Source organism: Ooceraea biroi, chromosome 4 (assembly GCF_003672135.1).
Source record: "Ooceraea biroi isolate clonal line C1 chromosome 4, Obir_v5.4, whole genome shotgun sequence".
NCBI lineage: Eukaryota > Metazoa > Arthropoda > Insecta > Hymenoptera > Formicidae > Ooceraea > Ooceraea biroi.
Window position 1 is genome coordinate 8,888,402 of NC_039509.1, and position 21,895 is coordinate 8,910,296.

The window sequence follows — 21,895 nt, forward strand, 5'->3', positions numbered from 1 at the left end:
CTTTATCGTTTGTCTAGCTATTAAAACTTTAGTTGTAGGAATAGTACATATATTAAATTTACGTATTGCTTTCACCATTTTATCATCTTGAGATGAAAATAATACTAAACGAATAATAACTATATCTTTCGTTACTGTTAATTCGTTCTTAAAACAAAATATCATTTCCTGTACACTGTTCGCATGACCCATCAGATTCACACCAATGTGAAACTGTAACATTTAATAAATCATTAAGAGTATAGCTTTTTTTCCCAAATTGTTAATAGGTATTGAAATAACTACATCGTTACAAGTAACTTCCTATGTATAATCACAAGATTTACATCGACTAGTAGAAGTTACTTGATGCTCTACTAGGTGTCTTATACAATCATATTTAGTGAACAGGATTGTAAGAAACTCAAACACATCACGTTTTACATTTATGAAAACGGTTTTCCTAAATATTGCCGTACTGCATATGTATTCAAATTGCACATTCCATTTTCATATCGATGCATCAACATTCTATAACACTGATTTATTACACTTCACCAATTGTTTTCTAATAGGACTTAAATGCATTAGACATTGTAATGCTGCATTTGCATAACACGAAACATTGTCTGTATTTTATAACCATGTAAGCAAACATTTTGTCGTAAGTGTTGACATATTCTAAATATATATTTCTTAACATATGTTTATAACATATAAAACATATGTTAGAATAGGGCAATCATGTTGAATCGTCTTGACTTTACTTCTCTCATAGTTTCCGAGATATTCGCAATTTTCTTTGACAAACAGTTTTTTCGCGATATCTCGCGAACGTCCTAGAGGGTTCGTTCAGGGCCCAGTCGACGAGGTTTTCGAGCCGCAATGAGTACTCTATACATTAAAAGACCGACTGCTGCTACTGCCATCTAGGAATAGAAAAATGTACTGCACAAACGACGACGACGGTAATGATAACGACGTTTCTTTAATCGAAAATTTTCCAATTTCAGACTTTGCATCGTAATTCTGCACTCGTAATGCACATAGAAAAAAAATAAAAAAACTTTTCTTATATAATTCGACCCAAGCTATCCATTGAGGTTACTCTTAAAATGATCTTTTCAGAGGTTATTAAGATCTGATAATCTAAGCGTGTCTGAAAACGTCGCTTCGCGTAAAGATACCCGGTCGTAGTGCAAGGTTGTCCCCGTCGCCGACCGGCGACGTGGTGCAACGTCTTCTTATATATTACTTATATATTAAACTTATATATTAAAAGACTGTGGCGTACGTGAGGATCCGGGATAAAATAATTATGCGTGTTCACGGTTTATATTAATCAAACACTACTGAACTTTATTAATATTTAGGAGTGTGATTTAGTTTTGAGGGTTTTACAACAGATGGCTGTAGTGTGTTTTGTTCCAATAGCTGTTTCCGATAACTGTTGTTTCTTACAGTGTAGACATTACCATGACATTTAGTAGCATTATAGCGATAGATGCAATAACAGTCGTGTTTATATCATCGTAAAAATGGAACTTCCGAAGAAGCATTTTCTACATGCGTTGCTTTTGTTTTTAATCAAAAGAAAACTGCGGCTGGGGTTATAGAATTCTTGTGGAACTTATATGTGATTCTGCCACTCAATAAGACGTGTGAATACTGGTTTAGACGCTTTAAAAGTGGTGATACTGATGTGAAGGACAAGAACGCTCGGGACAACGGGAAAATGCAGATTTGCAAGCATTATTGGACGAAAATCCAACACAATCCACTTCAGAACTTGCCAGAGCATTAAATGTTGATCGTACAACAGTTACCAAACTTTACATGAAATGGGAAAAATTCAGAAAGAAGGGAAATGAGTTCACTCATTATCGGAAAGTGCCATTGCGAACCGGTTGAACATTTGCATTTCGTGTATCGCCAGACAAAAAAAGAAGAGTCTTTTGTCTCGGATTGTTACTGGGGATGAAAAGTGGATCTATTTTGATAATCCCAAACGCAGAAATCATAAGTGGATCCAGGCCAATCATCAACATCCACTCCGAGACGCAATATTCACGGTTCAAAAGTAATGCTCTGTATTGGTGGGATAGTGTACTATGAGCTGTTAAATCGCATGGACTGTACGGCTGATCGTTATCGAACGTTGTAAAGTTGAAGCAAGCATTGGACCAAAAACGACCACCAATTGCGAGTAAACGACGGAAAGTGATTCTTCTTCATGACAACGCTCGACCTCACGTTGCGTTATCAGTGAAACAAACACTATTAGAGCTTGAATGGGAAGTCTTACCGCACCCCGCGTATTCTCCGGACATTGCTCCATGCGATTATTATTTGTTCCGGTCGATGCAACACGCTTTAGAGGATACACACTTTCATAATTTCGAAGAAGTGCGAAAATTCGTCGACGAATGGATCAACTCAAAAAAAGAGCCATTTTATCGTCGTGGAATCCATCTCTTGCCAGAAAGATGGGAAAAAGTTATAGAAAACGAAGGAAAATAATTTGATTAAGGTATTCATTCATTATCATATTTAAATACATGCGTTTTTGAGCAAAAACCTCAAAATTGCCTCGACGTACAGAAAGCTCTGACACGATAAGGTATACAAATCCTGCTGCTGTATGGGTATTCGTATCTCATCGCTGTGTCCAAACAGCGTGTTGGCGTACGGATTATACGTATGAGTCTCAATCTTGACGATGCGATCGTCAAAGACTGGCTCACCTCCGATATTCAAAATGTCAATCATTTTCTCCGTGATTAGGTACTTCGTACTCTGAAGCCAAAGATTTCAAAAATTCAACGTTTGATGCACTGAGCTTCTTCGTATTAGATTTTAAAAAGTCAATGTTCGGCAGCCTTTGTTTATCGAATGTCACCGCAGTTCTTCTTACAAAGTATCACGCACGTGCTCCGTTTCGTTCAGAACGAGCATCTCATCTTACTACACACACACACTATCGTTGTCGTCGTCGTACGTGTAATCTGACGGTAATCTCCTCACCGCGAAATCAAGTAATCGCCCGTCTTGATCCACAACACGTAACGTCAGATCCGTAATGCACCATGCGATGATCGGCAAGTAAATGATCTGCGCAGGTGTTTCCGATATCTCATATCCTGGTGGCACGCGCGGCGCAAATTCGTGTATCGTGTGCACACGCGTACCATTGCTGTACGCACCGGCGGTCACGTTACACTCTATGCGAATAATGTTCACGTTCATGATATTGACTGGTACATCCGATTCGTGCCATTTTCGCGGTTGCAATATCTGATTCGATGAGAATTCCAGCAGCGATCCAATGTTGTTTGGTTTGTTAAAGTTTATTCGATAGGCACATTTGATTTCGCTCCGCATCGTATTGTGATTAGCACGAAGCACTATCGGATACTCCTCATCATCGACGTTTTTGGCATTATCGCTGGAACCAGCTACGTGTCGTTCAATCGCACCCTTCAGATACTCATCTATGGCGTGTAGTTCGTACGATCCCTCGGGTATAGCAATTTCCTTGTCGTCTTTATCAAAGTAAAATTTATTATTCGAGGAATTCACGTTGGTATCGTGTAATACATTTCAAAATCCATAAGTCCGAGTTCGTACCCATCATCGCTCAAATCAATCGCGGGAAAGTAGTTTACCGCGAGGGTGCTACTCTTCCCGGTTAGCGTAAGCGTCAGCGACATATTCGAGCGAATACTGAGCGCCGATCGCGAAATGTTATGGTTTAAATGTTTTGACAACCGTCTGGAGAAATTTCAGGCACAATTGTCCGCAAATGCTCTGATCGTACGTTTGATACGCGGTACGATTGTACTCAATTTTCACCGCGTTATGTCCGAGATAGCGCACCAAGTCCCTCGGTGGTCGAAGATTCCCAAAACTGTCAAAATATATAACGCGATCTCGCTTCACATACGCTACCCAATGCGTGCCTGGGCCTTCCGCGTCATCCAAATTCACAACACCGCTCTCGTTTCGACCAACTCCGTCCATCGGTAGGGCATTACGCATAAATACACCTCTGAAGAACGGTATGCGCATACGATTAGCCAAGTGTTCCAATTGTATATTGGTGGTTATACCCGTAGGCATTCTTATCGTCTTTTTGACGTTTTTTTCCACCATTCTTCTTCTTCGAGATACCCTTTCCACGCTTGTACGGAGCGAGATAAAGTCCCTGACCTTCCATAACGCGATTGTGATGGCGCATTTCATCTAGCTGATGCTGCGCGGCCTTGTTGTCATTCACCACTTTCGCGACTCCCGCTGCCCCCGCAGCCAACGATCCGATTACTCCCAGCAACGGCAGCAGTGGCAGGACACCGCCGCGTCTCGCTATCGGAAGCATTCGTTTCTTCGGTACTCTTCTGATAGTCATCTTTTTCTTCGTCTTCATACCCATGCCCAATTTGGTCTTGGCTTTCATAGCTGCCCAAACTGTTGTAGCGGCGGCTCTCTCTCTCTCTCAGAGTCGAATCCATCGCGAAAATGCGTTCTCGCGCCCTTTCGGCGAGTATCTTATCCGCCGCATGTCTGTTGTCAAGATCGTTGCTACGTAGGTACGCTATGTCGTGCTCGCGACACGCCGCGTCCAAGGGATTGATACCTCGATCACCTCTAGCTAGACGTTCTTCCACACGAGTTCCAGGACCACAAAACTGATAGCCCGGAATGTGTAGTGCGTAGGGAAGCGCGTTTATCGCACGATTCAGCAAACCTCCACCTCTCACTACCGGTTTTGGCATGCGTAACAATCCCTGATCAACGGTGCCGGACCGTCGATGTGCGTTTGCTGCCACGGTTGATTGTAATGTTCGTAACAGCGGCGATAAGTCTGCACCTCCGAATCCGTCTTTATATGGTCCGGAAGCTTGTTCCACACGTAGTCGATATAGTTCCCACACACTCGCAACAGAACGATCTTCGACACAAATTGTAACTGTTCAGCGGTTAAGTCGTAAATATCAGAAGGACATGACAGTGTGAAACACATTGTGGTACTGATGGCTTTCGCGATTCCGCCAACCTATAAATAGTCGTTTGACTCCCCTCCTCCTAGCAAGTGCAAATATGAGATTCGTGCGAAAACCGTTGACGATACGCGTCACAAATTTGGACGATAGAACGCGGGTACTATCGGAGAAGGAAGTACGCAGACATGGAAAACTGTTGCCACACACGATACGCGCGATTGTTTGTGGGCTCTCGAATTGTGGCAAGACCAACGTGCTGATAAGTCTGTTGGAAAGTCCGCACGGTGTACGTTTCGAGAACGTGTACGTGTACTCGAAATCGTTGCAACAGCCCAAATATCGGTACTTGGAAAATGTATTGTCACCGATTGAAGAGATTGGCTATTTCACGTTCTCTAATAACAGTAACGTTATTCCACCGAGCGAGGCGCGTCCAAACTCGATCTTCGTCTTTGATGACGTAGCGTGCGATAAGCAGGATACGGTGAGAGAATACTTTGCGATGGGGTGACACTCGAACGTCGACTGTTTCTATCTCTGTCAGACGTATGCAAAGATACCCAAGCATCTTATACGCGACAACGCGAACCTGCTGATCCTGTTTAAACAGGATAGTACCAACTTGAAACACGTGTACAACAATCACGTGAATACCGACATGTCGTACGATGATTTTTGCGCGTTGTATCGCAGTTGTTGGCAACGCAAGTACGGTTTCGTATTGATACACAAGGACAGCTCGATCACTAATGGACGGTATAGAAACGGATTTAATGAGTTTGCGATACCATAAAATGGTTAGTCACCGTTAATACGTGTTCGATGAAACGTCTGTAATTGTTTATTCCCGCGTTACAACATGGCGACGTTCACTCGCGATACAGATAGTCAAGCGCTCGAGAAGATGGTGAAGGAAATTACGAAAACCAGTGATTCGATCCGCAAGAAGCATCGCGCTCTAAAGACTGGCAAGATGGTGGAAGATGCCGCGTTGGAGAGACATTTTAGACCGATCATCGAGCCTCTGCAGAAGCTTGCTGATAATACCACGGACGATACATCTAGCCTGCTCATACAGAAAGACGAGCCGATGAGCAATACCGAAGACACAGAGAGTGAAACATTATCCCCGCAGAGTGAGATTAATGTGGTACATAATAATAGTAATAAGCGGAAACTCTCGTTGAGCGCATCGCCGAGAACGTCAACGCCCAAGCGAAAACGATTTACATTCAACGTGAAAACCTCTACCCCGATTGAAGTAGCGCCGCAATCGTTTGAACGGTCCATGATCGAACTCTCTTCCGATGAAGATTTCGAAACCAAGAACGAATCACTACGAACTTCCGTTCAATGCACGCTGCAAACACCGGAGGGTCGGGAGATGCTGCACAGTCAGCTAGGCCCGCTAGGACAAAAATACATAGGCCCTGTCCTGAGCGGTGATCGAGAGAGCGACATAGATAACGTGTACGGTGTTTATCTCGGTCAGGATGGAATGATGTTCGGTAATAAACGTTTCGACGTGGACACCCGTGATAACATATTTGTCGACGGCGTGCAATACAGCGGTACACTCGGTCTTTACGAACTGATCTTCATGAAACGTCCTAATAAAGTCGTGTACATGGTTAATGATATGCACGCGTACAAGAGCATGCTGCTGACGACGAATGCGCATAGACGCAAACACATCGCGCACGGTCAAATAAAGAGCAACAAGGGTTACAAGTACAACCGCGTAATCGCACCGTTACTGCCAATCGTACCTAAGAAGCGATCTGGAAGAGGATTACCTCGCGCTGTGACATTAAACAACAATGTGACACTAAACGACAATGTGACACTAAACGACAATGTGATCGATTACGTGCACTGAAACGATCCCAACGAACTGGTCGATCGTCTGCGATTGCTCGAAGCTTCGCACCAAGCGGGAAATAACGCCCACGATAATGAGATTCTGTCGATTATCGAAGAACTTCGCGAGGCAGGTCTCATTATAAATTAAACAGTACATCAACGAAATGAATCAGTCGTTCGTGTGTATCAACATGCCAATCAACAAGTTTGGTGTATTACTAGAAAGAAGGGAGACACCGATGAACATTCCGTATTATCAGTTCAGTGGAGTAGTGAGAAACTACGTACGTGAAAACGCATTGTGTCGCCACGCTGCTGATTTTAACGCACATTCGCGCAAAATTCGTCGTGTAGCACAGCCTGAGGCTGATACCGACGCTGTCAACAAATTATACGTGGAACAGTATGGTAAAGTGTTGCGGAATCAACATGCAGAATTTGAGAGTAAGTTGAGTATTGCGTTCGAGAAGGACACGGAAGCGTTATGGGCTGCGATAAAGGAACTTCGCCTCCTGCTGGCGACTACTGCTGCATCAGAAACGACTAATAGAACGGCAACGAACGGATAACGAACAGTGTCGAACGGCTCACGAACGACTTAAGAACGGGTCTGGAACGGCGACGAACAGGACTAGAACAGCGACGAACGGGGCAAGAACGGCTCTGGAAAGGCGTCGAACGTTTATAAACAGTTTGAGACATATAACTACACGTCTAACAGTCGTTGATTGTATCGCTAAAACATGAGATCGCGAAAATCCGATGGACGTAAAAAGATTGTCAGTTCCGAGAAACGGCGACTCGTCGAGGAACTGCATGCTTCGGCGAGAAGAACTTTTCCACGAAGACGCGTCATAGTCCGCGGATACGATGACCTGTGGCAAGCTGACATAGTGGAGATGCGTCCGTACTCACGTTTCAACAAAGGCTACAATTATATACTCACAATTATAGACGTGTTGAGCAAGTATGCATGGGCCGTACCACTCAAGAGTAAATGCGGGAGCGAGACAGCCGATGCGTTTGCAAAGCTATTTCGAAAGGATGGAAGTGTCCAAGCAATTTGCATACTGACAGAGGAAAGGAATTCTACAATGCTGACGTGCAGCGGCTCCTGATGAAACATGATATCAATCACTATTCTACGTATTCACCCATGAAAGCCTCGGTCGTGGAACAGTTCAATCGTACGCTAAAGAACGACATGTGGAAAATGTTTACGCTCAATGGAAACTATAGATAGATCGACGAACTACAGCAGCTCGTCGCAAAATACAACGCGCGAAAACATCGGACGATCGGTATGAGACCCATCGATGTAACGCCCAAGATCGCAGATAAACTCTTGGCCACGGTGTACAGCAACGTAAAGATTGCAGCCCCGGCGCGATTCACAGTAGGTGACTCGGTACGCGTCAGCAAGTACAAGACGGTCTTCGACAAGGGCTACACGCCAAACTGGACGACCGAGGTATTCAGAATCATCAAGGTGCAGACGACTAATCCCGTGACCTATTTCATCGAGGGTTCGCGCGGCGAGCCAATCGCCGGAGGATTCTACGAACACGAATTGCATCGCGTTGCTAATCCGGACATATATCTCGTGGAAAAGGTGTTACGCAGGAAAGGTGCCGAGGTTTACGTAAAATGGTTGAGATTCGATGATTCGCACAATTCATGGATACACAAGGGCAATGTAGTTTAGAAATATATTTCGTATTGTAGTGGAATATCTACGACAAAAAATATATACAATATTACATGAACATTACAAAACCTGCATTTCCTATCTACGCTAAGTACACACTATTTACAATGGTATCCGATAATGCCCCCATGGTAACGTATCGTTAGAACCGGCTATACCATAACGCTTATCGTCGTACGGATTTAGAGCGATTTTCGGCTCTGACACAGTGTACACCTCATGCAATTTTGATCTTATGCATAATTGGCGTCGCGTCACTTCCGTATGATCTTTCAGACACCGCGTGTAGTCTTCAAATGTTATCGCTTTCGATACGACATTACTCTTGACACCTTTCGCTTTTTTGGTGTCTTTCCTACCGACCACTCTCACAGCGTACATCTTCGCTCTAAACCCGACGAACTCTGTCATTATCGCGCCGTTGTTTTCGTTCTTCATCAAACCGGGTACCTTTTTATTTGCGAGTGGCATTTCATACGCATTATCGACCTCGTAATCGCTCGTATCGAATCTCGCAACATCATGTTTCATTTGCTCGTACACGTCGTCGCATTCGATATGGTAAATTAAACTATCCGTATCCGTGTACATGATCTTGCATTTGTCGCGATAAAGAGGTACCATATACTCGTGATGAAATTCGTACAAACACGTCTTGGATATGTCGAGTATGCACATACCCACGTAGATTGGTTTGTTGAATTTTACCTGGAGTTTGCGCAGTTCAATCGCGACCAGGTTTTCCGAAAAGACGCTCCGGCTATGGAAATTTGGTTTAGCGATCAGTGCCTCCGCACCGTACCTTCCGTTCCATTTCGTTACAAGCTTTACATCCATATGATTGCGTACATTTTCCATAGTTTTTCCAAACACCGCGTTGTTCATCAATTTGTACAAATTTTTTTCGAAATCGTTGATCGCGCGCATTCGAAATTGTGTATTGAGTTCAATGTACCTACGAAGCCATGCGGATTGCGCGAATTGTAATACGCGATGAATTTTTGTTATCCGCAGACCGTGACGCGTACACTGCTGCAGGTTGCGGTATAGTGTATCACGTAACGTTCCTTATCATATAACGTTGCGAGCAACTTGTCCTGCCGCTTATCGCGCGTCGGACAGAATGGTAGGTCAGTGTGCGCATCGTGCAGATGCTGTGGATATTCGAGATCGACCTCGAGAATATAACCGGTGGACGAATCAGGAGCGATAGCGTTCACGTCGAAGTCCGAGACGTCGTCGACCCATTGAAAATCTGCATAGGGCAGAGGTTGAGACATTGCCCAACCGTATAAATTATTAACGTCAAAGTACGTCAAGTACGACGATGGTTTCGATGGATCGTACGACTCTATGTATTTATTGTTAGCACGGGCGTACCTGTTTGAACACTGACTTAGGCCGCCGCGTATGCCGCGTTCTATGAACATAACCATATCGATATCTGTGAGCAGTTCGAAATTTATACGCGTATGCTTGAGCATCGCGTCTCACGTGAAGCCCGGTAGCGTATAGTAATATGCCGCATCGAGACTATAACTCGTGATACAACTGTCGCGAAAATTTTCAAAACTGTCGACCAATAATAACACGTCGGTTTTCAAATACAAGTCGCTGTATTCGCCTAACGTTTAAATGGCGAACCGCTGCCAGATATTCTCAGCGTGCGCGTAATCGCTCTCGGATATCGCGTCACCCGTTAAGGAACTGTAAAACGATTCTCGCGGTGGTAAGCGGGTATCTTGTAACTTTTCGACGCAATCCACGTACTCGTACGGGAAGACGCCTTTTCGTGTCAATAGATCGAAATCCTCGATTGATAAATTAGAGAATTCTGATCGTAAAATTTTGAGTTTGTCTTTGCTGAGAAACGATGCTAATTTATCCAGACTACTACTCAGAAATCGTAACGAATCAATAAAGTGCAATTTTACGTGGTTCCGAAATACTGCATCTGCCTCGTTAACATTTTTGGTAAACGAAATGTGCTTTTCTTTTGTAATCGGTAGTAGTCAATTGTGCCCTTGAAATTACTAGCCAATTCTTTGATTATAAAATGTGAATCGTAGCCGGATAAATTGTGAAATACTATCGGAATAGTATAGGACTCTTTATAATTTAGATTACAATTTGAATGTGCAGGATCTCTGTACCGACCGGTCAGATGGCAATGATCACGTATTCGCGTCTCGTCTTGCGCGAATGGCTCTTCGCAGATATGACAGTGCGTCGCGCTATGGTATGCTACTTCTTGTTCTCTCGTTAGATTTTCCATGGGCACATTAGCGGTTAGAAGTGCTTTTACGCGAAATGCTAGAGCTTTCAGTTCTTCGACAAACTACGATATACAGTCGGTGCCGCGACGATATCGATACGCGGATAATGAGTTGTCGTATGAACACCGAACGTAGTACTATATGCCTTGTGATGGTGATATGGGTATGTGCCGGATTTTTCCGCTCCTCTCTTCTCCAATGCACACTCCAAATCGGTGTATACGACGAACGGCATCCGTTCCTTCTTGCTGTGGTTGCCGAAACGCAGCCACTTGTCGTCCTTGTTCAGAAAACGATGGCACAATCGTTTAGTTTTGTGCAATCTACGGAGTGGGCCTTCAATCTCCCGTTGGAGGAGAAGTAGTGCAGACACCTGCATGAATGAAGAGATCTATTACTTCTGGTCAAAAGACAGCGTATTTATTATAATACAACGTACTTACCAATCGCAAATATATTTTTTTCGTTTATCGCTGCTAAGTTGGACGCCAACTAGCCGAGACAGGTTCTTGATCCACGTGAAGTGGCCCAAGCCATTATCTTGTGGCACGTACAGTAGATTGATGTGCCGGGCCTTCTTATCATCGGTGAGACGCAGTGGAACGATACTTAATGATCCTTCTTTTTCATTTTTTTGTTTCCCACATTCATTCATATAGTATATGTTGATTGAGACATTGTTGAGCTCTTCAAACTTGTTGACTTGCTTCAATGTCATGGAAAATTTTATGCCTTGGAGATTTAGTACTGTGGTATAATGGGAATACGATGATTGCCGCTCTACGTGTCTTTCTGCCGGGTACAGAGCGGCAACCACTGACCATGCAAAACATGCGACATCGTTACTTTGCACGTTTACCACTGCTTTCTTCATCATAATTTCCTTCGGTAATTTGACGTGACATCCCGCGTGCATAGGGTTATATTTGTTAACGTTATCCGTCAAGTCCAGTATACGCGACAACGCCCATCCACTGTCGTGCTCCTGGAACTCTTCAAGAGACGCCAAGGTGGGCTCGATAACGTATCGTGCAAACCACTCTTTCAGATTGGACGTACGAAAGAGTGCTCGGTTTCGCGTATTGATACTTTTATTGGCGGTCTTCTCACCCGCCACAAACTCGCCATTGAATACGGTATTCAATTTCACACTGTTATGTTCATTTATTACCTTTTGCACATGATCGAGCACTATGATGCTAGGCGTCTTCCAGAAATCGCCGTGGTTCGATATAGCCGGAATTTATCACAGCACCGGTTAAAACGCGGCTCTTGAACGCGGTCTCTATCTCTCGCCAAGAGAGTTCTTCGACACCGTTATTCCACCCTGCATACTCGCCACCAATATGGATAAAGCGTCTTTCTAATCGCTTCTTCAGTCCCTCGAGCCGCGCGATTCGAGCTACTAAGGACTGTTTGTTTCCGATAGAGAATCGCGGCTGCTTGGCGTCGCGACTGCGTTCTTCCAGTTGCTCGATAAGGTCATCACACTGTTGTGTCCATGCAAAATATTTACCCAAGTTTGATACACACGATAATTGTGTCACAATGTTCTATTCTAGTTGAGTGAGGTTCTCCATTTTTCGCCTTTCCACTCCTTCAACATGACCGATGTAACATGCGGCACTTCTAACACGTATACTGATATGCTATTGCATATCGTTCCCTATTATATGATTTACCACCCGATATCTTTGTCTCACTCTAATGCACACGTGTTGGAAAATTTGCCTTACCGCATCTAAAATATCTTGTGAGGCTATATAGAATGTGCTCGCATATTTTGCAGCTTCAGTTGCACGTGTCTCAATGTGATGATGTACTATTTCGTGAGGCTACACAAAATGTGATCGCGTCATTTGATACCTTCTATGATACTTATCTAACCTATGTGAATAACTGAGGACTGTAGAAAAGTGCACTACAACGTTTAGGAGTAAATGTTTTTTATTGCATATGTTTGTTACATATTAACAACGTATTTTAAAAGGCTAATTAATGCCAATAACTCACAATCGATAAGTTCCTTGTCATCGAAGTATTCGCTGTTTTGTATGGCAACGGTTATGTCGTTAGGATTATTAATGCTACGTGCGATCTTACAGAACTGTTCGTACTTGTAATCTACATGGTCGAGGCAGCTTACTAACCAATTGTACATGTAATCGATACATTTATCGAGATTAAATATAGTTGTTAGTGTAGCTTCCATCATTATTGATCGCACGTTTGTTACTTCGAACCGAACACACTTCGTATCGTTAAACTTAATAAAGTCTACAGTTAGCGGCCCGATATATATGGGATCTATGGGTCGTTTATCAGTTTTGGAAAAATACTCCTGGATTAAATGTTGATGTTCCACGAGGCCTTTCCAGGTTTCCATTCCGAGGATCAATTCATTCCCACGTTTGTCTCCCACAGCAATCTCCATGTAACTCGGACCATGCCCCACATTTATGCCAACTTCCAAATACTTGTGTTCTGTCGTTGTCAGCACGTACCTTCTTCCTAGGATACGAACGCATCGTCGTCGGCGTTGTGATTGCGCTGCTGCAGTATCACGCGCTTCGGAAGTGCCGGCCAGTATGGAATTAGCACTGCGGAGAAATATTTTAGGTATATTAGACATCACACCGTTGCTTATTATATCAATTGCTAAATATACTTACCAGCTTCGCTTCCTCCCTGCTGTATCGCGATTCTGCTCCGTGTGTCTCTTGCTCCATATTGTTCCTTCTAGCTTCTTCTCTTCAGATCTAACTGTGCTCGTTCCACTAAACAACTAATGTTTGTAACATTCGCTCTTCTCTTTAAATATACGTTTAACTCCTACCCCTCCCTTCCCTCCTCTTCGCGCACACTTACGAGCCTAACCCATAGCAGTCCACTTGGACCTGAGACATCGAATTGCGCAATCAGCGCATTTTTTTCATAGGAGTCGGACGTCGGCGCTCGCGTTTTATCACCGCGAAACACGTCGCGACGTGTACAGCGAAGAGGGTATCGGTTACGTCGCGCACGTGGGCGCACGTGCATCCTCCCCCTCGCCCCTCCCGCGGGTTGGGTCAACAACAAACTGTCACGATCCCTGCGCGTTAGGTCCGCGAAAACCCCCTTGGTTAGGTTAGGTGGTCACGGTCCCCCTCCCCCTCCGCGGGTTAGGTCCGCGAAAACTCCCTCCCGCGGGTTGGGCCAGCAAATACTGTCACGTGTGGGTTAGGTCAGCAAATACCGTCTCGGTCCTCCCCCTCCCCCGCGTGACGTCATACCCCTCGCTATAGCTACTATACAGGGTAATTCAGAATAACCACTTGTCCTTAAAGGAGCATATTCCTGATGGTATTCTGAGACGACTTTTCTTTTGGCAAAAGTTCGTCCGAAACTTAGTTTTTAAGTTATAAGGAGAAATAGTTAGCGTATGACGGGTCGCGTAGAGAAGATGAGCAGGGATGGCGCAACGTACTGTTACACGCGGGTGCTTACGTGAGGCGCCCGCTGCGATCAGCTGATGCACGCATACGTAGGACACGTATACATTCAAATTCACACACCACACACACACACATACACACACCACATACTTAAATATTAATCTTAGGTTAAAAGTAGCATATTTAAAATACGTGTGAGAGAGGGAGAGGAAGAGGGAGAGGGAGAGGGAGAGAGAGAGAGAGAGAAAATATGTTCCAACATGTTTAAACGTGTACACGCACGTACCATCGTGTGTAGCGATCAGCTGTTGTTCCCACAATGAGAAAGATCCATCCAGTAATTAAGGTCCAGTAATTAAGTAGAAGTTTTTCTTCTTTTCTTCTTCATTATTTGACGTTTCAACACACTGACACATTCTATTCACTCACTTGATCGATAGAATGAGGAATGCATTAACGAATCGATCAGTTAATCACTATAAATCACTATCGATCACTACTAATCATTCGGCGCGTGACAATTATTTGAAGAAAGAAACACGTGTTTTCGCGACGAACACACAACACATGTTTACGCGACGATAGCGAGCAGTCGACTGATTTTATTGTTTATTGTGTGGTAACACTGTTGAATGCGTAATTGGTTGAAGCCTCAGAAATCAAAACGCGGGAATTCAACACAGTCACGAAAACAAATAAAACGTATAATGTCACATGAAATCGGTCCTTTACAAAACATATTAATATTACTTGCACGTTTCGCCTTTTCTTTTACCATGGAGATATTGAAGAAAAGTGTTTTCTAAAAAATTAATCCTCTTCAGACCAATCATTTTAATAATGTGCAGATATTTTATTTTACTATCTATTGATAACCACACGATAACGATATGTGATGATTTCCCAATGGCAAAGAGGAGTGAGATTGTTAAAGATTTGACTTGAAATTCTTTTAAATACTAAGAATATTGATTAATATGATTAATAGTAATATTAATATTATTTAATCTAATTTATTGAAAATATTGCAAATGCAAATTTTTCGTTTCTCATTGCAAATCGTAGGAAACAAATTAATTTCCTTAAGTATTTTATTTACTTTCGATTACTTTTAATCATTTGCGAACTTCGAGAGAATGTACGACGAAATAAAATATTTGGTTGCCCTGAAAAGGGTAAATTATTTTCCCGTTTTCTTTCTTCAGCACTTTCTTGTGTAGTGTTTCCTACGATTTGCAATGAGAAACGAAAAATTTGCATTTGCAATATTTTCAATAAATTAGATTAAATAATATTAATATTACTATTAATCATATTAATCAATATTCTTAGTATTTAAAAGAATTTCAAGTCAAATCTTTAACAATCTCACTCCTCTTTGCCATTGGGTAATCATCACATATCGTTATCGTGTGGTTATCAATAGATAGTAAAATAAAATATCTGCACATTATTAAAATGATTGGTCTGAAGAGGATTAATTTTTTAGAAAACACTTTTCTTCAATATCTCCATGGTAAAAGAAAAGGCGAAACGTGCAAGTAATATTAATATGTTTTGTAAAGGACCGATTTCATGTGACATTATACGTTTTATTTGTTTTCGTGACTGTGTTGAATTCCCGCGTTTTGATTTCTGAGGCTTCAACCAATTACGCATTCAACAGTGTTACCACACAATAAACAATAAAATCAGTCGACTGCTCGCTATCGTCGCGTAAACATGTGTTGTGTGTTCGTCGCGAAAACACGTGTTTCTTTCTTCAAATAATTGTCACGCGCCGAATGATTAGTAGTGATCGATAGTGATTTATAGTGATTAACTGATCGATTCGTTAATGCATTCCTCATTCTATCGATCAAGTGAGTGAATAGAATGTGTCAGTGTGTTGAAACGTCAAATAATGAAGAAGAAAAGAAGAAAAACTTCTACTTAATTACTGGACCTTAATTACTGGATGGATCTTTCTCATTGTGGGAACAACAGCTGATCGCTACACACGATGGTACGTGCGTGTACACGTTTAAACATGTTGGAACATATTTTCTCTCTCTCTCTCTCTCCCTCTCCCTCTCCCTCTTCCTCTCCCTCTCTCACACGTATTTTAAATATGCTACTTTTAACCTAAGATTAATATTTAAGTATGTGGTGTGTGTATGTGTGTGTGTGTGGTGTGTGAATTTGAATGTATACGTGTCCTACGTATGCGTGCATCAGCTGATCGCAGCGGGCGCCTCACGTAAGCACCCGCGTGTAACAGTACGTTGCGCCATCCCTGCTCATCTTCTCTACGCGACCCGTCATACGCTAACTATTTCTCCTTATAACTTAAAAACTAAGTTTCGGACGAACTTTTGCCAAAGGAAAAGTCGTCTCAGAATACCATCAGGAATATGCTCCTTTAAGGACAAGTGGTTATTCTGAATCACCCTGTATAAAGGATAGCTGACTCGTCCGCCATATTGGAGCCCAAGCTTTGTTCGGTTGAACTTGTGACGTTACTTTTTAGGTCTGTTCTTTATTGCTGAACTGCTGTACTAGTTCAGAGTTTATCTTTTTTACTACACATTGAAAGGAAAAGGATAAACTCTGAACTAGTGCTACAGTTCAGCAATAAAGAACAGACCTTTTATTACGTGGCAACTTAATTGTGTTGTAAAAATGATTGGCTGTTCGGCTCCAAATTGTTCGAACCACTCTAGGAATGGTTTAAATTCTATAGGTAAGTATTTTTATTTATTAGTAACAACAAAATGTAACGACAAATTTGTCTAACCTCACATCCTTCTTTTTACTTACATATATTTGTATTGACTATTTGTTAATGAATATTTCTTAATTATATTATTATAGTATTACATTATATGCTTATTATAAGTAGCTAACAAATTAACAAATAGTCAATACAAATATATGTAAGTAAAAAGAAGGATGTGAGGTTAGACAAATGTGTCATTACATTTTGTTGTTACTAATAAATAAAAATACTTACCTATAGAATTTAAAACCATTCCTAGAGTGGTTCGAACAATTTGGGGCCGAACAGCCAGTCATTTTTACAAAACAATTAAGTTGCCACGTAATAAAAAGTAACGTCACAAGTTCACAACCGAACAAAGCTTGCGCTCCAATATGGCGGACGAGTCAGCTATCCTTTATATAGTAGCTATATACCCCTCTCCGTGCGACGTCAAACCCCCCTCCCCCCGCTGATTCAGCCCCCCTCAGATCCCGGGGTTAGAATCAGCCCCCCTAACCTACTCGTTGACATAGGATATTTATCATGGTTAATACGTTTGTATATAACATATAATATATAATATAAAATGAGCAACACATAGTATTTAGTACATATAGATAATATGTGTGTGCACATGGAGGCTCTCGGTACGCAGCGTTTAAATTATATATTTCCAAAGAGTACAACCAGCAGTTCGCAATCGAGCAGATCGCTTCGGTCGAAGTCCGCGCTGCTGTTTATGGCCTTGCGGGCACTGAAAGAATCCTCTACATCCGCGGCGATGTGCTTGAAGGTACGCAGTTTAGACTCAACGCGCCCGACGACGCTGTCCATTGTGACGATGGCGCGCTCGACACAGTGCCGCAATCCGAACAGGTAATGCACTGTCGGTTCGGATAGGGTCAATCGTCCGAACGGAGTGTCCAGACGTATAGTCGGCTGGCCGTTGATGGTAGCGAAGCGCACCACCACACAGTGGTCCCAAATCCCAAAAACGTGGCCAAAACCCCCTAAATCGAAGTTTCAATTTGGGGACTTTTAAGGCCCTAAATAGTTAGGTTGATATCTTTGCTGTTAGAAACGACCGTGTTTGAGGGTCATATGCACATACCTGGCTCTCGAAATCTATTTTAATCTGAGCGTCGAGCGCGTCACATCGAGAGCTCGCTCCGAACGCAAGTAAACGTAATTTTCAATCGCGCTGCATTCCCTTGTGTTTTTAGTTATTTTAATTTCATCAAATGGAGTCAACAACTGAAAGTAAGTAAATTTCAACTATGTAAATAAAATGCAATAAAATTTGATTGTTATTAAATTATAGGAGCATTTAAAATATCGTTTTATTATCGTTTCCAGTGTAAATCGCAAAAATTAAAATATACAGAAGTCCAAAGTCCCACGAGATCCCACTCTCAAACAAATTTTCCCGTCTTTTTTAATCGTTCTTCATTAATAATTTAAAAAATATAGCTGCCCCCACTTGCCCCATTTTATTTTATCTAACTTTTTCTGTGGCGATGGATAAATTCGCTTTCAGGCGCGCATTGCACGCTTTCTTTTTGGTTGATTCAAAATGAATAAAATCATTAAATTGTTTACCGCGGGTTCATAAGTATGTCTCAATAATGTAATAACAATCAATATATGTATTACCTATTGTTCAAACATTTTTTAATTTCTGTTATTTCAACACATAGACATAGATTAAATTTGGAGCATGATTTTAACTGGAACGATGTTCAGATTTTGGATGAAGAGGGATCATTTAAAAGAAGATTAATGTCAGAAACGTTTAATATAAAAAGACAATTGCAATCGTTAAATTTACAAAGCGATACAGAGTTCCTTTCGGATGATTATCTTCCGATTTTGAACAGCCTTCCTCCTCTTTGACTTTATTTGTGTCTTTATTGGGTTTGTTTTTGTATACGACCATTGTTAGTGTTCGACTGTTGTCTGGTTTCTCTGGCCTTGTGTCATTGTTACCGAGACAGTTTGAGTGCCTAGACGTTTTTGATTGAGTGGCTTTGTTCCTGTTCATTTTTAAGTTTATAACTTGGTATGTAATTTGCGTGTTTTAATTACTTTTGAACTATTGTAAGTTATTTATTTTGATTTGAAACCTCATTATGACAGATTTGCTTTTCGACGTGTACATCTTCGTGATTTGCGCTTTTGTTTGGATAATCCTGGTATGTATGCGACTTTATATTAATTATACAGTGCTGGCAAAAAGTTCCGGAACGGTTAAAAATCTTGGAAAATAATAATTTAGTGGAAAAATGTTTCAAACAAAAAGCATAGGGCTTAAAAAATCTATTAGATGATGGTATATATTTGACCTTGGTATGACCTTAGAAAGCCCGGTCATGGTCAACATAAAAATCTTAAATGGAAACCCCTATTTTTTATTACATATTCTTGTAGCTTAGCTCGAGAGCTTTTCGAAACGCTATAATAAATGTTTTTTCTCTTACGTATTTTTTGACTTATAAGGCTTGAAGGTTACACAGTACCGCCGGCATTAGAATTACTCAAGGTGTACCGCATGGATGTTGCACGGTCGGATTTATACCTCTTTTATGTGTGTGTGTGTGTGTGTATGATGCGTCTTCATGGAAAATTACTTCTCGTCGGAGCATGCAATTCATCGAACGTCCCTGAATCGTTCATGATCCGTTCGTGTCAGATCCTGCCTCGTTCGTTGCCGTTTCACCGATCCTCGAAGCCCCTTCATCGCTGCACGTAACGTCTGCGCGTCCTTCTCGAACACAATACTCAGCCCGTCTCTTTACGGAATATTCCGCAATCCTATCTCTTCGGGATATCATTTCTTCTTTCGCTCGTACGGAGCGAGATAAAGTGACCTGACCTTCCATAGCGAGATCGAGAGTATGCATTTCACATCTAGCTGATGCTACGTGAAACTAGCATACTAAGGGTTTGCGGCCCTTTAAATACGATGCAGCACAATATGGAGCACTGCCAGTCAAACCGCACACGCGAGAAAGTGCTATACTATAAAAGACGAAGAAGAAAATAGAAAATGTTGTGGACGCCGCAGACGGGCTGCATGCAGCCTCAACCATGCTCGCGCATAACGCAGGAATGGTTGCTGCACGATTGCACCAACTCGAGCACGACTTGGCTCGCACCGACGCGGAGTTGCACGCGCGTCACGGGGTGAATTTTCAGCGCCATCTGTAAGTACCAAGAACCTTGCGTATATTGTGTATTGTGACGTGACGCCCGTGCGCCCGTCACAAGGGTTCGCCCAATCGAGGTGGCACAGTTTAGGTGGGATCGTTCTCTCAAGCGAGGGAGCATCAAACGCGTTATGGTGGAGCGATTTCCGAGATCATTTGTGCCGTGCGAAAAGCACGCGTATGTATTAGTGTTCGCAGAATGGGAGATCATAGTCGGGAATATGTAGTCCAATGGTCATCGAGGGAAACTCAGGAGGCCGAGGAATCCGGAGAAGCGGAGCACGAGTTCCGGGGTCGCCTGGGAGGATTCGCGCCGTGTCGAACCAACCCCGAAGGGAAGACTCCTGTATCATAAGGGCCATAGGGGTCGCAACGACCCTTCTCAGCTTTACGAAATTACCCGGCCGTCAGCGATAAGAAAATACATCCTGCGACCAGAACAAGGATCCTGACCATCTGGTCACCTCCTTCCGAGTCCCGGACCAGGGCCTGGTCAGACGGAGGCCGAGAACAGCGGAACGAGGGCTGCTTACACGGCACGGGATGTCTGGAATTTCGAACTTGGCGCCTGCCGCACGGCAACCCGCCGAGCCCACCCTAGCGGCGACGGCGGTGATAACGCGGCGATCCAGAGGGGCGGTTCGATGCGTGGATCGATGCGCGAGGGTTGCGCAGATCGATGTGCGAGGGGCCGGGACTTCCCGGCGAGCCCCGGTAACGACGACTTTGAGCTTGGCTGCCGCGTGAAGACGACGCTTGAGGACGAGAGCGATCCTGCCGTGGGCCCTACATCCGGACTTCGAGGGACGAGCCGAATTTGTAAGATCTCCACTCTGCGACTATAGTCCCCATAACCGGTTAAGCGGAACCTCGCGGACTCTCGACGTTTCGTTCATTACGCGGATGTATGCACGATCCTTGAGCCCCGTGTGGCGACTTTATGCCATTTGGCCGTTGTCGAGATGTACCGAGGCAAGGTCCGTCGGCCCCGGTTAATTTCGCGTAATGAGAGACGCTCCTATTAATCGTCACAGCCAGCTCTCGTCCGATCTGTAATCGAGATTTGTATTTTGTCGAATTGTAATTGTCGCGATCCGGGTCTGTCGAAGGTTGCGTTATGCCGGACGGGATCGTTTTCGCGTAACGTATAGTTTTCCGTCGTGTTCTGTCTGCGTCGCGTTTCGCGTATTAATGCGTAGTTGAAGATTCGTTAATTAATCGGACGGCGGCGGAGGTCGTAGAGAGTAGACCCGGTCGAATGGGGCCAGCGTGAGCCGTAGCTCGATGTGGTGCCCGTCGCGTGCCGTTGCCGTGCTGCCGTAACCGACTCCCGGGGAGATCGACACGTCGAGTTCCATGTCAAGAGTAGCGTATCGTGCTCGCGGTCGCGGGTTGGGCGCGTCGCGGGGCCTGAGCCTAAGCGGGTCTCAGAGCTGCGTGCGTGGGTCGGCCTGCTGTAGAGCGTATCGGGGCCGGAATCGTATCGGAATCGCGGGATCCGGAAAGACTCGCCGAGGGATGGCGTTTCTTCCGAGGTCTCCGGGTTCATCTGGATTTCCGACCCATTGCCGAGCGAACGTCAAGGGTCGACTCAGGGCGGTTTCGGTTAGTGGTGCCGGCCGCAGTATCCGCGAAGCCGACCGTGCCGAATTGTGCGTGATTAGAGATAACGTCACTGAGAATCGGGCG

General features: G+C 43.4%; 1 protein-coding gene across 1 annotated transcript; it reads left to right on the forward strand.

Moving 5' to 3' along the window:
• The first annotated feature begins 8,145 nt into the window (after positions 1-8,145).
• Positions 8,146-8,547, forward strand: LOC113561848. The gene has a single exon (XM_026969256.1). It carries the CDS (start codon positions 8,146-8,148, stop codon positions 8,545-8,547), a length of 402 nt encoding a protein of 133 aa, XP_026825057.1.
• The last annotated feature ends 13,348 nt before the right edge of the window (positions 8,548-21,895 follow it).